This window comes from Elaeis guineensis, chromosome 6 (genome assembly GCF_000442705.2).
Source record: "Elaeis guineensis isolate ETL-2024a chromosome 6, EG11, whole genome shotgun sequence".
In the NCBI taxonomy this organism is placed as follows: Eukaryota; Viridiplantae; Streptophyta; class Magnoliopsida; order Arecales; family Arecaceae; genus Elaeis; species Elaeis guineensis.
Window position 1 is genome coordinate 15141667 of NC_025998.2, and position 13610 is coordinate 15155276.

Sequence of the window (13610 nt, forward strand, 5' to 3'; positions counted from 1 at the left end):
CAAGCACAGAAATCAATGTTCTTCTTTTATTTATGAATTTTTTTAACAAAATATTCTACTCGATATCATATGCAGACAATCATCTCTTCATAACCCTGATCAAATATAAAAATCATATATAGAGAAAATTATCGATAATCGATCCTAATAACACAGATCGAGGATCTCTCTTAGAATTAATCAAAATTAGGATTTGTCTATGTATCAGGATCCTCCACTGATCCATAAGACTTCTAGAGAGAGAAAATTCATGAAGAGAAAGAAAATTCTAGAGAGAGAAAGTAGAGAGAGAATCTTCGTATCTTTCCGATGAGGCAATCATGGTCGAGACCATCAGAGGTCCTATCAGAATGACTCAATATGAATCAACTGTTACAAATTTCGAATAGGATCGGACTGGGATCAGATCTACTGCACGAATTTCAGAGCAACCTAAATTTATCATATTTTTAATTCAAATATATCCTAGGGTCTGTGATGCAATCAGAGAGAGAGTAGAAAGATTCTAGAGAGATAAAATCTACAAAAAGAGAGAAAGATCTAGAGAGAGAAAATAAAGAGAGAATCTAGAGAGAGAAATTGGAGAGAGAAGGTAGAGAGAGGAGAGAGAAAAGAGAGAGAAAGAAGAGAGAAAGGAGAGAGAGGAAAATTCTCTCCTTCTTCTTCTTTTTTATTTTATTTTATTTTATTTTTATTTTTATTTTTCTCTTTCTCTTTTTTTTTCTTTTTCTTTTTCTTTTTTCTTTTCTTTTTCTTTTTCCTTTTTCTTTTCTTTTTCTTTTCTTCTTCTTCTTCCTTTCTTCTTTTCTTCCCATGGGTTCCGTTGGGCCAAAACAGGGGAGGAAAAAGAGGGTGGCTCGGGCTCCGACGACTTGGCCGGAGATCCGGCAATGACGGCCGAGCATGCAAGCTGGCCGGCGGCAGGGTCACCCTCCTTGTTGCCGGCGACAGAGAAGGAAGAAAATCATAAAAACAGGGTATCCCTGTTTGAGCCCGAACCGGAAGCCCAAACCGGCACCTCGCCGGCTTCCAAAAACATCGGTGACCGGAGAATAACAAGGAGAAGAGGAAATACCTTGTTCCGGTGGCCAAAACAGCTCCGGCGACCTCTTTTCTTTCGATCAACCACCACGAAAATCTCTGAGAAAAATCCCTCAAATCCCTTGATTTACTTCGAAATTTTTGTTGTAAATTCCTAAAGGAAGGTTGGAGGATCTTATAGTGGAGGTTTCCTACCCTAGCCGGACTCTTTGAGTCCGATTTTGCCGGAAATCGTGAAGGAAGAAGACTCCGGCTAGGAGTCTTCCTCCTTCTCTGTTCTGTTTTTTTTTTTTTTTTTTTTTTGTGTTGTTGGGCCATCTGGGCTACAGGCCCAAGTAAACGGGTTGCTACAATCTCCCCCCCTTAAAAAAATTTCATCCTCGAAATTAGATTATGTCGTTTGAGATATCTATTTCAAAGTATACATTCTTCATGTCATTCTCAAGCTTACGATAATATCATATATATTATTTATTTCTCATGATCTTGTTATAACAAAATTATTTAAAATTTCAAACTCATCCCTTCTTATTGATTTCTCAACTTTTTGAAGAACTGTAACATTTTGGACTTGTATTAATATACTACCATTATTTGTCTAATACATTTCACTCGAAATTCATAATTATCTCAGACTATCCTTGATAGAAAAATAAATAAAGGTCAAACATCGGACACTCTTCACAATCATCGATTTCTTTCTTCACTTGACCTTCTAACAAATTTTATATGTAGACTCTCATCTTAAGAAAAATCTCAATCTTCTATATCAGTTCGAGTAACAATATTAAATTTAAAAAAAAAAATGAGATCTATGTCAGGACATTCTAAATTTGAACTAATATCAGAACTATCAAGCTATTAATAAACTTGAGATATCTAAAATTTTTTGGCATTATCTATAATGAAACAACCTACTAACAAAAATTATCCGACTATGATCAGATTAAAATTATTCTTTATTAACAACTAATGTATTCCATAATATCTTCAGAATCAAAGAATTAATATTTCTAATCAATTTAACCCACCATGCTTTTGCTGCGCATTCTGATCTTGGTTTATCAAATTATATAATTATATCAAAGATAAAAATATCCTTATATGTTAGATCGATCCAAGATAGATCCAACCTTCAAATTTCAGATAAAACTTAGGGCAAAATTTTAAGTTTCTTTATCTTTACTACCTTTGGGTATAGCATATAAAAATTAAATCTTGGTCTACTTCCTATATTTGAAATTATTGTATAAGTTTCATCACTCTTTCAAGAATCCGACATGTCTAGAATCGATTGGAGTTAACCTTAGATTTACCTTACAATCATCTAGATAATTTCTAAATCAATCTTTCTTTTTAAAAGAATTACTTCTAACTTGACAAACTAGAAGGACTCAAGCCAACATCCTTAAGTAGAATCAACTTGATTATTTCTTATAGAATTCTCTTCATCATAACTCTTAATATTAATCAATAAATCTATACAAAATCTTATCCCTTGTATAAGTCATTCAAACTTTAACACTAGCAAGATGTCTTAATTTAATTTAAAAATTCAAACTTTTGACTTGAATGATTAATACACTTCACCATCTTCAATAATCACAAAAAAAGATCTAATCCAAAGATAATAATACGAATTATTAAAGATTTCATCATAACCTGTATATCATACTCTGACAAAATAAATTTTCTTCTTTAATTTAACAACAATATCAAAAGATTTTTGATCCACTTAAAAAATTAAACTATTGACTTGAAATTTAATGCAACTTGAAAGATCAAAGAATCATATTCAGAATATGATATTTTGAGTAACCAAAAATTTCATCAAGATGTGTATCTCATATTCTCATAATAAAATTCAAGTATATATATATATATAGATATATTTTTTTATCTAAGATTGAGTTTCATCTATGACCTCTTATGGGTTCAATGCTCAAAAATATTTCTCTTTCATATGATGAAATTTCTTCTTAGACCATACCCTAATTAATTTTCTTTTGATAAGTCCAAAAATTTATAATGCTCAAATAATTAACATCAAAATCAGAAAAGTTATCATAATTTCCTTCCATATAAGTTCAGCATTCCAAAATCATCGAGTATACTCAACATTACATATCAATACCTCCCACTTCATTCTAAGATCAACTCTTCTTATATTCAGGCCACCCTACTAATTGAAATCCAAGATATAACTCGTCAATTTTATTATAGATAACATATGCCACTTATGCATAAATTCCATCTTAATATCTATTGATTCGAAATCTAAATATTGAATCTTCTCTTTCATATCTATCATGTTCCTCATGATCATAACCTAAGTTTAAATATCACTAAAGTCATAATTTTGAATAATTATAATCTTAAGCTTTAATACCACTTAAATCATATTCTCTAATGATCATAACCTAAATTGTAATATCATTCTATTACATCCTTAATGATTATAACCTCAGACTCTAATATTATCTATCATACTCTATTGATTTTAATCTCAAAATTTTGATATCACTTATATGACAATCCCTAGTGACCTTAAACTTGGGCTCTAGTACTATTCTGTCATATCCTAATCACTTGTATCATTGTCTCCGAATAAACGTAACCTAAGCTCTAAGCTCAAATGCCACTCCGTCACATCCTACTGATCTTTACATAAAGTTTTAATATCACTTCATAATCTTAGGAATTTTAAACCTAAGCTCTGATATTATTCTGTCATATTCCAATCACTTATATCATAATCCCTAATGATCCTAACCTAGGCTCTGATACCATTCTGTCACGCCCCGAACCCAACACCCGGGTCGGATACGTGATGGCCGCACACTCCTTAGAGCAAGCCCTAAAGAATATGCAAGGCCAAATTAAATCACTACAACCTTAACATCCATAACAATTAATTTCAACAATAATTCATAAAATTTTGTATAATTACAATTAACATTCCTTCAATCCTCTGATCAAGTATCAACGGTACTCTATCTATGCATCCACTCACTCACAAATCCATACCATAGCCAACCATGGACATCTTGTAACTCTGAGAAGAAAAGAAAGATGAAGGGGTGTGAGCTTTACAGCCCAGTAAGAATTCCCATATCACACTGATATAGTAATATAGTCTGAAAATAAGGATAAGCAATAAAATATAAAATCTCATGTTCAATGTCCAAAATAATGCAAACATTCATAAATTTTCTGTCTTGTCAAAATAGATGCATCATCATATGTTAACAGGTAAAATACTTTTGTTCAACAATTATTTCATGTCTTATCTTTCATTTCTCCTTTCATAATCACATGATTTTTAACAGTTTCTTTCTGGCTCTGGACTATCCAAGTCTATACCTCAGTCATCATCCGGATCGAATCCATTTAAAAAGTCTTTCAAGACTGTCCCAGGATGAGCTCCTGGCCGGCTGTCCCACGTACCAAAGCCCGTGAGAGGCTGTCCCAGGCATAAGCTCCTGGCGGGCTGTCCCAGGCATGAGCTCCTGACCGGCTGTTCCACATGACAAGGCTAGTCCATACCATATATCTCTTTCTTTTCATTAAATCATTATGTGTTGATTTCATCAAATCAATTCTGACTTGCATTATGATCAATTCAGATATGTCATATCCATATAATCATGCCATCAATCTCTGATACATATATATTGACATAACATACTCATGCTCAAAATCAAATAACAGTATCTCAGGTATAATAAATTCATCGATCTCAAATCCGACGATGCAAAACCAATGATGCAAAACCAACAGTAAAATAGCATATATATAATAGTGATCATGTACAGGGATTCTTATCTTTACCGATGACTGATCCAAGCACAGAAATCAATGTTCTTCTTTTATTTATGAATTTTTTTAACAAAATATTCCACTCGATATCATATGCAGACAATCATCTCTTCATAACCCTGATCAAATATAAAAATCATATATAGAGAAAATTATCGATAATCGATCCTAATAACACAGATCGAGGACCTCTCTTAGAATTAATCAAAATTAAGATTTGTCTATGTATCAGGATCCTCCACTGATCCATAAGACTTTTAGAGAGAGAAAATCCATGAAGAGAGAGAAAATTCTAGAGAGAGAAAGTAGAGAGAGAATCTTCGTATCTTTTCGATGAGGCAATCATGGTCGAGACCATCAGAGGTCCTATCAGGATGACTCAATATGAATCAACTGTTACAAATTTCGAATAGGATCGGACTGGGATCAGATCTACTGCACGAATTTCAGAGCAACCTCAATTCATCATATTTTTAATTCAAATATATCCTAGGGTCTGTGATGCAATCAGAGAGAGAGTAGAAAGATTCTAAAGAGATAAAATCCACAAAAATAGAGAAAGATCTAGAGAAAAAAAATAGAGAGAGAATCTAGAGAGAGAAATTGGAGAGAGAAGGTAGAGAGAGGAGAGAGAAAAGAGAGAGAAAGAAGAGAGAAAGGAGAGAGAGAAAAATTCTCTCCTTCTTCTTCTTTTTTATTTTATTTTATTTTATTTTTATTTTTATTTTTCTCTTTCTCTTTTTTTTTCTTTTTCTTTTTCCCTTTTTCTTTTCTTTTTCTTTTTCCTTTTTCTTTTCTTTTTCTTTTCTTCTTCTTCTTCCTTTCTTCTTTTCTTCCCACGGGTTCCGTTGGGCCAAAACAGGGGAGGAAAAAGAGGGTTGCTCGGGCTCCGACGACTTGGTCGGAGATCCGGCAACGACGATCGAGCATGCAAGCTGGCCGGCGGCAGGGTCACCCTCCTTGTTGCTGGCGGCAGAGAAGGAAGAAAATCATAAAAACAGGGTATCCCTGTTTGAGCCCGAACCGGAAGCCCGAACCGGCACCTCGCCGGCTTCCAAAAACATCGGTGACCGGAGAATAACAAGGAGAAGAGGAAATACCTTGTTCCGGCGGCCAAAACAGCTCCGGCGACCTCTTTTCTTCTGATCAACCACCACGGAAATCTCTGAGAAAAATCCCTCAAATCCCTTGATTTACTTCGAAATTTTTGTTGTAAATTCCTAAAGGAAGGTTGGAGGATCTTATAGTGGAGGTTTCCTACCCTAGCCGGACTCTTTGAGTCCGATTTTGTCGGAAATCGTGAAGGAAGAAGACTCCGGCTAGGAGTCTTCCTCCTTCTCTGTTCTGTTTTTTTTTTTTTTTTTTTTTTTGTGTTGTTGGGCCATCTGGGCTACAGGCCCAAGTAAACGGGTTGCTACAGAACTTCGATTGATGTGAGCCAGGATGCTTGGATTTCTAGCTTAAGTCTCACATTGGCCAACTTACGTCAACATGGAGATGGCGACCACTTGTGGATCTGTGATTTAATCACTACCGACAGTAAGAGTTGGAGGGCTCAGGATGCCACCCATCTCTTTGGTGGTCAGCTTGCTGATAGGATTTTTGATATTTTGATTCCTATCCATCGAAGTCAGGACTTGAGAGTATGGGGCCAATCTTGTTGCCCTCAGATTACTATTAAAAATTTTATTAAGATAAGCAAGCCAATGCCAAATCGGAGGATCGAGGCTGCTTGGATCTGGAGAGTGGATGTCCATCTCAGGATCAGACTTTTCCTCTAGAAGGTTGCTTGGATTTGGAGCTTCTGGTTGCCTACCTGATCTAGAAGCTAAAGGATAAGTCGATGGTGCATGCCCTCCTTCATTGTCCAAGGACGAGTTTTATTTGGAAGGTGGCGGGTGGTCGGAGGCAAACATTGCCCTTGACTTTATCTCTTCCTAAACATGATCCATCGAAATATGGCCGAGGGTTCGACTTATGATGGTAGGATAGTATACGTCACCTATTAGATATGACTATCTAGAAATAGTTTAATCTTTAAAGCTGAGATTGTGCCTGTGCATCGGGTGCTGGAGAGAACCTATTGCTTAGTTGTGGAGTATAGTCGTTTTGACAATATTGGCCCTCCCTTGTTGTCCCAAGTTTTTGAGACTCTCATGTTGTGCCTGTAGTGAGCCGGAGGGTTCTTTTGATTTCTTGAGAACCTCTTCCATAGGGGTTTATCAAGGTCAACTTCGATGGTAGTATTAGGGATGGCATAGATGGTGTAAGCTATATTATTCGAGATCTGAATGTTAGGCTGTTGGCTACAGAGATCTCACATCTTTTTGAGCCATCCATCCTCGGAGTGGAGTTTCGTGCTGTTTGGGCAGCTGTCGTCTGTATGAGATAGAAATTGTAAGAGAATTTTTATTAAGGAAAACTCCACTATAGTCATCGAATGGATCTGAGATGAAGTGAAGCATATGAAAATTTATCTACTCCTTTACGATCTCGAAAGATTTTTTTTATCATTTCACCATACTATTAATTTGATATATTTTTTGAGAGATAAATAATATTATAAATTAGATTGTATCTTTTATTGTCGAACATATTGAAAATTAAATTTGGCGTCAAGACGATGCTTGCTCACAGATCGTAAAGGATATCTTAACTTTTTGAATTATATGCATACTGGGATGGTGTGCTCGTCTATTTATTAAAATAAAAAAATAAAAAAAAAAAACCACAAGCTTTAAAGTACCTGCAAACACTTTGACCGAGGAAGAGAGCATGTGCGCCTTGCTAAGTATAAAATGGCAAGATTCCCCGTGCAGGGCTAAAGCCAGGCAAATGGTGGGGACCCCAGTTAACAGGTTGGAAAAGTTGCTTCTGGGTGCATGTGAATGTGTGATTTATTAATTTACCAAAAACAATATGTGATTTATTTATCTTCCATGAGGGAAGATTTTCAAGGTAGTTTTCGCAAACCTTGTCTGCACGTAGCATCTTGTTTGATTGTAAAAGGACGAGCTTTCGGATGCAAGAGCGAAAACCAAGTAGAAGGTAGGTACCCCAGTCAACAATTTGGGCCGCAAAGTCTGTATATGTGACCTAAGTGGCGGAGGCCAAGGCAACAATCTTTACAGTACCTGCAAATACCGTGCCCGAGGACGAGAGCATGACTACTGAAGTAGCGCAAACAAATCCCAATCTTGAAGTTCCACAAAGCGAAGTCCAACGACAACGCATGGTCCTGAATCCTAAATTACTCCAAGCAGCAAGAACAGGAGACAAAGATATTCTAGATAAATTGCAGCAACCAAAAGATGTTTCTTCCGGAGCTTCAGCGGGAGAGTTCGCAGTATCAATACCAAACAATTCTGCAACACAAAAAGATACCTATTGTCTTCTTGGAGTAACATCGGAAGAGAACACGCCCCTCCACATAGTTGCTAGCAGGGGACATCTGGAGCTTGCTAAAAAGATTTGTCAAAGAGAGAGATCTCTTTTGGTGACAAAAAATAAAAGGCTCGACACTCCGCTGCATTGTGCTACAAGGGTTGGGGATGACAAGATGATCTCTATCATCATTCAGTTCGCAAAAAAAGACGAGATCGAAGCAAAGAGAGTAGTGCTGGCAGCCCAGAATAGAGATGAGGATAATGATTTGCATGTGGCCGCCAAATATGACCACATGCACTGGCCGAAATACTTTTGGAGGAGGATATCGAACTCGCATTCATGCTGAACTGTGTTGGTGTATGTCTCCGCTCTATCTGGCCATCGTGACAGGATCCTTCAATGTAGCCAAAATCTTGTTGCGGTTTTTTATTTGGGAAACGCTTCTTCAACATCTTACATAGGCCCTAACAAGCATACGGCACTACATGCAGCAGTGTGCATAAATAAAGGTAATCAAGCACTCAAGTTATATATTGGTCTTGCACCTCTTGGATTTCATTAAAAAAAAAAAGAGTTCCTTTATGAAGGTGTATTTTGCACAAATGACCATCATATATGAAAATTATTGTCCTTTGTAAATTTAATTATTTTTTATACAAAATATAAACCCAACACTTCATTTATGAATTGATCAAAATACAAAAGAAACAAGAAAGATTATAATAAATTAACAATATAGCAAAACAAGGCTCTTCAATAGTATAGGGGTCAACCATTGTGCACACCCAGCAAAACAGATCTACATTGTATAAATCAAACATATGCATACACTATACTTCTCTATCTTTTAATTGTTAAAAGTGCCATGAACATTGTAGAACACACGTACTCATGATATCTTTCATAATACTTTTGTAATAGAAATTATGGAAGCCATATTGCAGCGGAAGCCAACGCTCGCCAAAGATGCTGATTACTTGGGAAGAATTCCACTTCATTTTGTAGCTTATAATGGTGATCGTGACACGGCAAAGTTATTATTAGAGCACGATCCTTCTACAGCCAACGTATCAAATGCCAATGGCTTCTGTCCCATACACGTTGCAGCTAGGAGTGGCAAAATTGGCGTGGTTGACCAGATTTTACAACAGTGCCCGGATGCAGATGAATTATTAGACAAGGAGGGAAAAAATTTTCTTCATGCTGCTTTCCAATGTAGAAAGTTAAATGTGGTCAAGAAAATTATCTCCAAGAGACCAAATCTCAGGAAGCTTTTAAATGATCAGGATCACGAGGGGAATACGCCATTACACACGGCTGTTAAAAACAGCGATCAATCGAGCGTGCACTTTCTTTTGCGGGACAAAGGCGTATCCCCCAACATTATCAACCATGATGGCTTCACCCCCCTCGACCTGGCTATGCAAAAGATAGATGGAGGCATGCAGTTCAGGCTGGTAAACTCTTAACGACCTTAAACGTGTTTTTTTTGGTAGGAAGACCTTAAACGTTTTTGGCGGGACCGGGTAGGTCGGCCACATAAAGTAAACATTTTCTTTCCTAGACTCGGATGCCAGGGTGAATCACAAGCTTAGACTTCTTACGTGCACGATGCATCGATCCACGCGTACACGAACGCACAGACACAGCAAGACGTATTTTTGAAGCATGAGCACTTTTCTTTGTTTTTTTTTTTTTTTTTAATTCTGAAATAGCTGCTTTATATACTTCATTTAGCATCAGTCATAAATATGTTCCCAGATTTGAGTAGCAAAGCCGATGTCTTCGGCCCATAGCACCAACCCATCATGATCGACTATGAAGGTTACTGCCCAATCTGCTATACTATTATCTTTTTTATGGATATATCTGATCACACTTGAGGTGCACTTTTTTTTTTCAATTCATATGTGAACCATCTAGCTAGATATTTTTTTAAACACAAATCTTAATAATGAACATTCATTTATTAGAATAATAAATGCTTGTTGATAACGAGACTTCGGATCCTGGTCACCACTTTTGTATCAAAAAATAAAAATTTTAAATAAATAAGTTATTATTATCACCAACTAACTATATGGATAAAAGTAGTATAGATAATATCCGTTCGGATATATTTTCATATTTGAATCAATTCAGATATAAACAGAAATTTAAAGATCCAATTAATATTTATATCCGTATTCATATCTATAAAAAAATAAAAGTTAGATATGGATATGGATAAACAACCATCCGATCTATATCTGAATATATGAATCTACCTGTAACCTTATATAATTTTATATATCACTTATGAATTTTTAAAATATATATATAACTATATAAATCTGCTATTAATTTGATTTATCATCTATTTAATAATATCTCTGATTCTATAATCATAAGGTTTAATTATCCAATTTATATTCATAATTATATATATATTTCTAGTATGTGAATTATATTTGTATCTAATTAAAATAAATATGGATATAACTTTTTGCATCCGAATAATATCTATATCCGTATTTGTATTCATCATACAAAATACATATGGATATAGATATGCTGGTATCCGATCTGTATCCAATCTGATTTCAACCCTAACTAGCTACGGTGCTCCCTTGTAAAACATGTATTGTTTATGTTACCTAAACATATACTGTTCTCAATCTTTCAACTGTTCTCTCTTTATTTTTTTTTTTCTCCTAAAATTTTTGTTGCACCGTAGAATACAACTTGGTGCATTCTTGGATGCTTGGCTTTTACAAAGGGTCTCTTCGGTTCACCTGTTAAAAGGGTCGTATTATCCAGCGATGAGGACAAAATGAAGCCATCTGGCGATGATAAGGTCAAAGAAAATTCATCCAGCGGCGAGAAAACGGAAACGAAGGTAAGGCAGGATGAAGAATTACAGAAAGAGCTGGATGTATCCAAAAATTTGGTGATCGCTACGGTGTTGATTGCTACAGTCACATTTACTGCTCGCCTCACTGTCCCTGGGGGGTACATAGCCGATGATCACCCAGACCGTGGCACAGCAGTTCTATCTAAAGAGAATGCTTTCAAAGTGTTTCTAGTCTCAGATGCCTTGGCGTTCGTTTGCTCCATCTCAGCCACATGCTGGCTCCTCTTTGCAGGAACGTCGACAGTTGACAAATATACTCGCAGACGAGCCCTGTCATTCGCTTCGCTGTGTCTATGGGTGGCATTCAATGGCATGTCCACTGCATTCGCTACGGGTATATATGCAACGGTGGCTCATAGCTGCAAGCGCATCAGCTTTCTTTCATGCATAACTCCTCTTTGTGCTTTTGCATTGTCAACGGATAACGTATTTAATGTGATGAAAACTGTAGGAATCAGGCAAGGTACAGACATTGGATTTGGCCAACCGCCATATACCCGCATGTTGAAAAAACTCTTCGTCCTGAATTGCTGCCCCTCAGAGCTGCAGGAGTCATGTATTTATCGGTCGCTATTATTATTGTCTGCCTATTAGTAGAATTGGGAGAAGCGCTTGTCAGAATGCACGGCAAATAGATGCCCAAAGAATGGCATGTATGTTTCATTAAGAACAATATCTTAGTTATTTTTTGTCACATGTAAAATTTTCTATCTTTATATAAAAAAAAAGCTTTCATGGAGGCGGCAAAGAATGTTAATTTGTTCTTTTTCTGTCTCGTAAGTAGAAAGGATAAGAAAAGTTCTTTTTTCTACCTCATTCAAAAAAGCAGAGGTGACAACTTTACTGGGTTTGAGAAAGAGTTAAACGACGCTAAAGCTTGTAATTTTGGTACCGGATACTCAACTGGTATATCCCAAATGAGGTATCAGTATGCGTATATATTTTGGTACCAACACTCGATCAGAGAAGGTATGGTACATCTTGGTTCAGACAGCAGAGTCTTGTATAGCAAATCATAACTCTTTCTTGATGCAATAATGAGAGATTTTGAGCACCGTGCTAAATCCTGTTTAGTGAGCTAGGCTAAAACGGTTTACTCAGATTCAAGACAAACAAATCATGGTGTCGGAGACATGCGATTAGACCAAACACCATTGGAATTGTGCCTAGCTATCACATTAATTTGACCGCTATTTGCTGTCCATCCACAGTGTGGGTGATCGCTTGTGGTGCAGATTTTTGTTTTGAACTGGGCACTAATTCCAGTCATGTGAAAGATGAAACAAAACCTAGGCCAGCGCTATGAGATAAAACAGAAATAAAAATCACTATGAAAATAGTTTGGGTGTTAAAGGGAGTAACAGAATCACGTGTCCTTCTATTTATTGGTAGAATAGAGAATAAAGGCACAATATAAGCAACAAGTACAAAAAAGTGTGTATACAGACGATTTACAACATCCATCTACGGAAATCCATCAACGCTGATAATCTCGCAAAAAAGGGCATCATTGGCTTCAATGCATGCCCTCTTTGCTCGTCCATTGGGGAGTCAGTGGACCATTTAATTCTGGAGTGTGCCTACTCCAAAAGAATCTGGGCTCTCATTTTCCGGGACTTTCCAGTTCCTCCCATTCCAAGCACATATGACGACTTATGGACTAAATGGGTGCCTTCTCTCGTTTTAAAAGGCTTAGCCACAGTGATGGGTGCTGTTGCGGCTAATTTCCTCATCATCTGATCGTCAGGAATGAACGTCTGCAAAAAAAAATCCGTACTGACCGGAGGTGGCTCCGGCGGGGACCCTCCGACGGTCAAGTTAGAGAGGAGACTAGGCAACAGTGAAAAGAAAACAAGGAGCTCAACGAGAGAGAAAGAGAGCTAGAGAAGAGGGGTTCAGGGATTTCGAATGGACCTCTTCCAGCACTGTTGCCTTTCCCATTTTATAGTAGAGCGGCATGGCGCCGTCATTAATGGCGCAGACAATGGGAGGAGTTGTCAAATCGCCGGAGGCTGCCAGAGTCGCCGTGGGCTGTCAAATCGCCGCGGGTTGTCAGAATCAACCCATGTCCTTGGCAGGACAATGTTTCAGAATGGTCACACAGCACGTCCTTGACAGGACAGCAGCCCATAGCGGTCGTACGGCATTTGGGAGGGCTGGCCGATCATACATCGATATTCGACTGCCGGGATGTCGGGTGATGATCCGGCGGCACCGTCGGCTGGTCTGGTGTCTTGCTTAAGTCGGACGTCGGCTGCCACCCCCGACAGTGAGTCGGTAATATGGGTTTGGTCGCTCGGTCGGTCGGGAACAGCATGGGTCGGTTCGGCCAACACACCTTCGGTTTATCCGACACACCTTCGGTCGGATATTGTCGGCAGCCGTCTGTCGGGGTCGTCGGTCGGAGTCGTCCGTCGGGGTCGTCCGTCGGTCGTCGGTCGGGGTCGTCCGTCGGGATCGGTCCATCGGA

The 13610-nt window shown here is 37.6% G+C and overlaps 1 protein-coding gene across 1 annotated transcript; it reads left to right on the forward strand.

Annotated features, from left to right (window-relative positions):
- Positions 1-8016: 8016 nt before the first annotated feature.
- On the forward strand, positions 8017-11870 carry LOC105034248 (protein ACCELERATED CELL DEATH 6). Its single transcript, XM_073259992.1, is given in 7 exon segments — positions 8017-8540; positions 8543-8604; positions 8607-8685; positions 8688-8756; positions 9169-9704; positions 10964-11600; positions 11603-11870. Coding segments are annotated over 7 exon segments (2073 nt in total). The 5' UTR covers positions 8017-8023; the 3' UTR covers positions 11776-11870.
- Positions 11871-13610: the final 1740 nt, after the last annotated feature.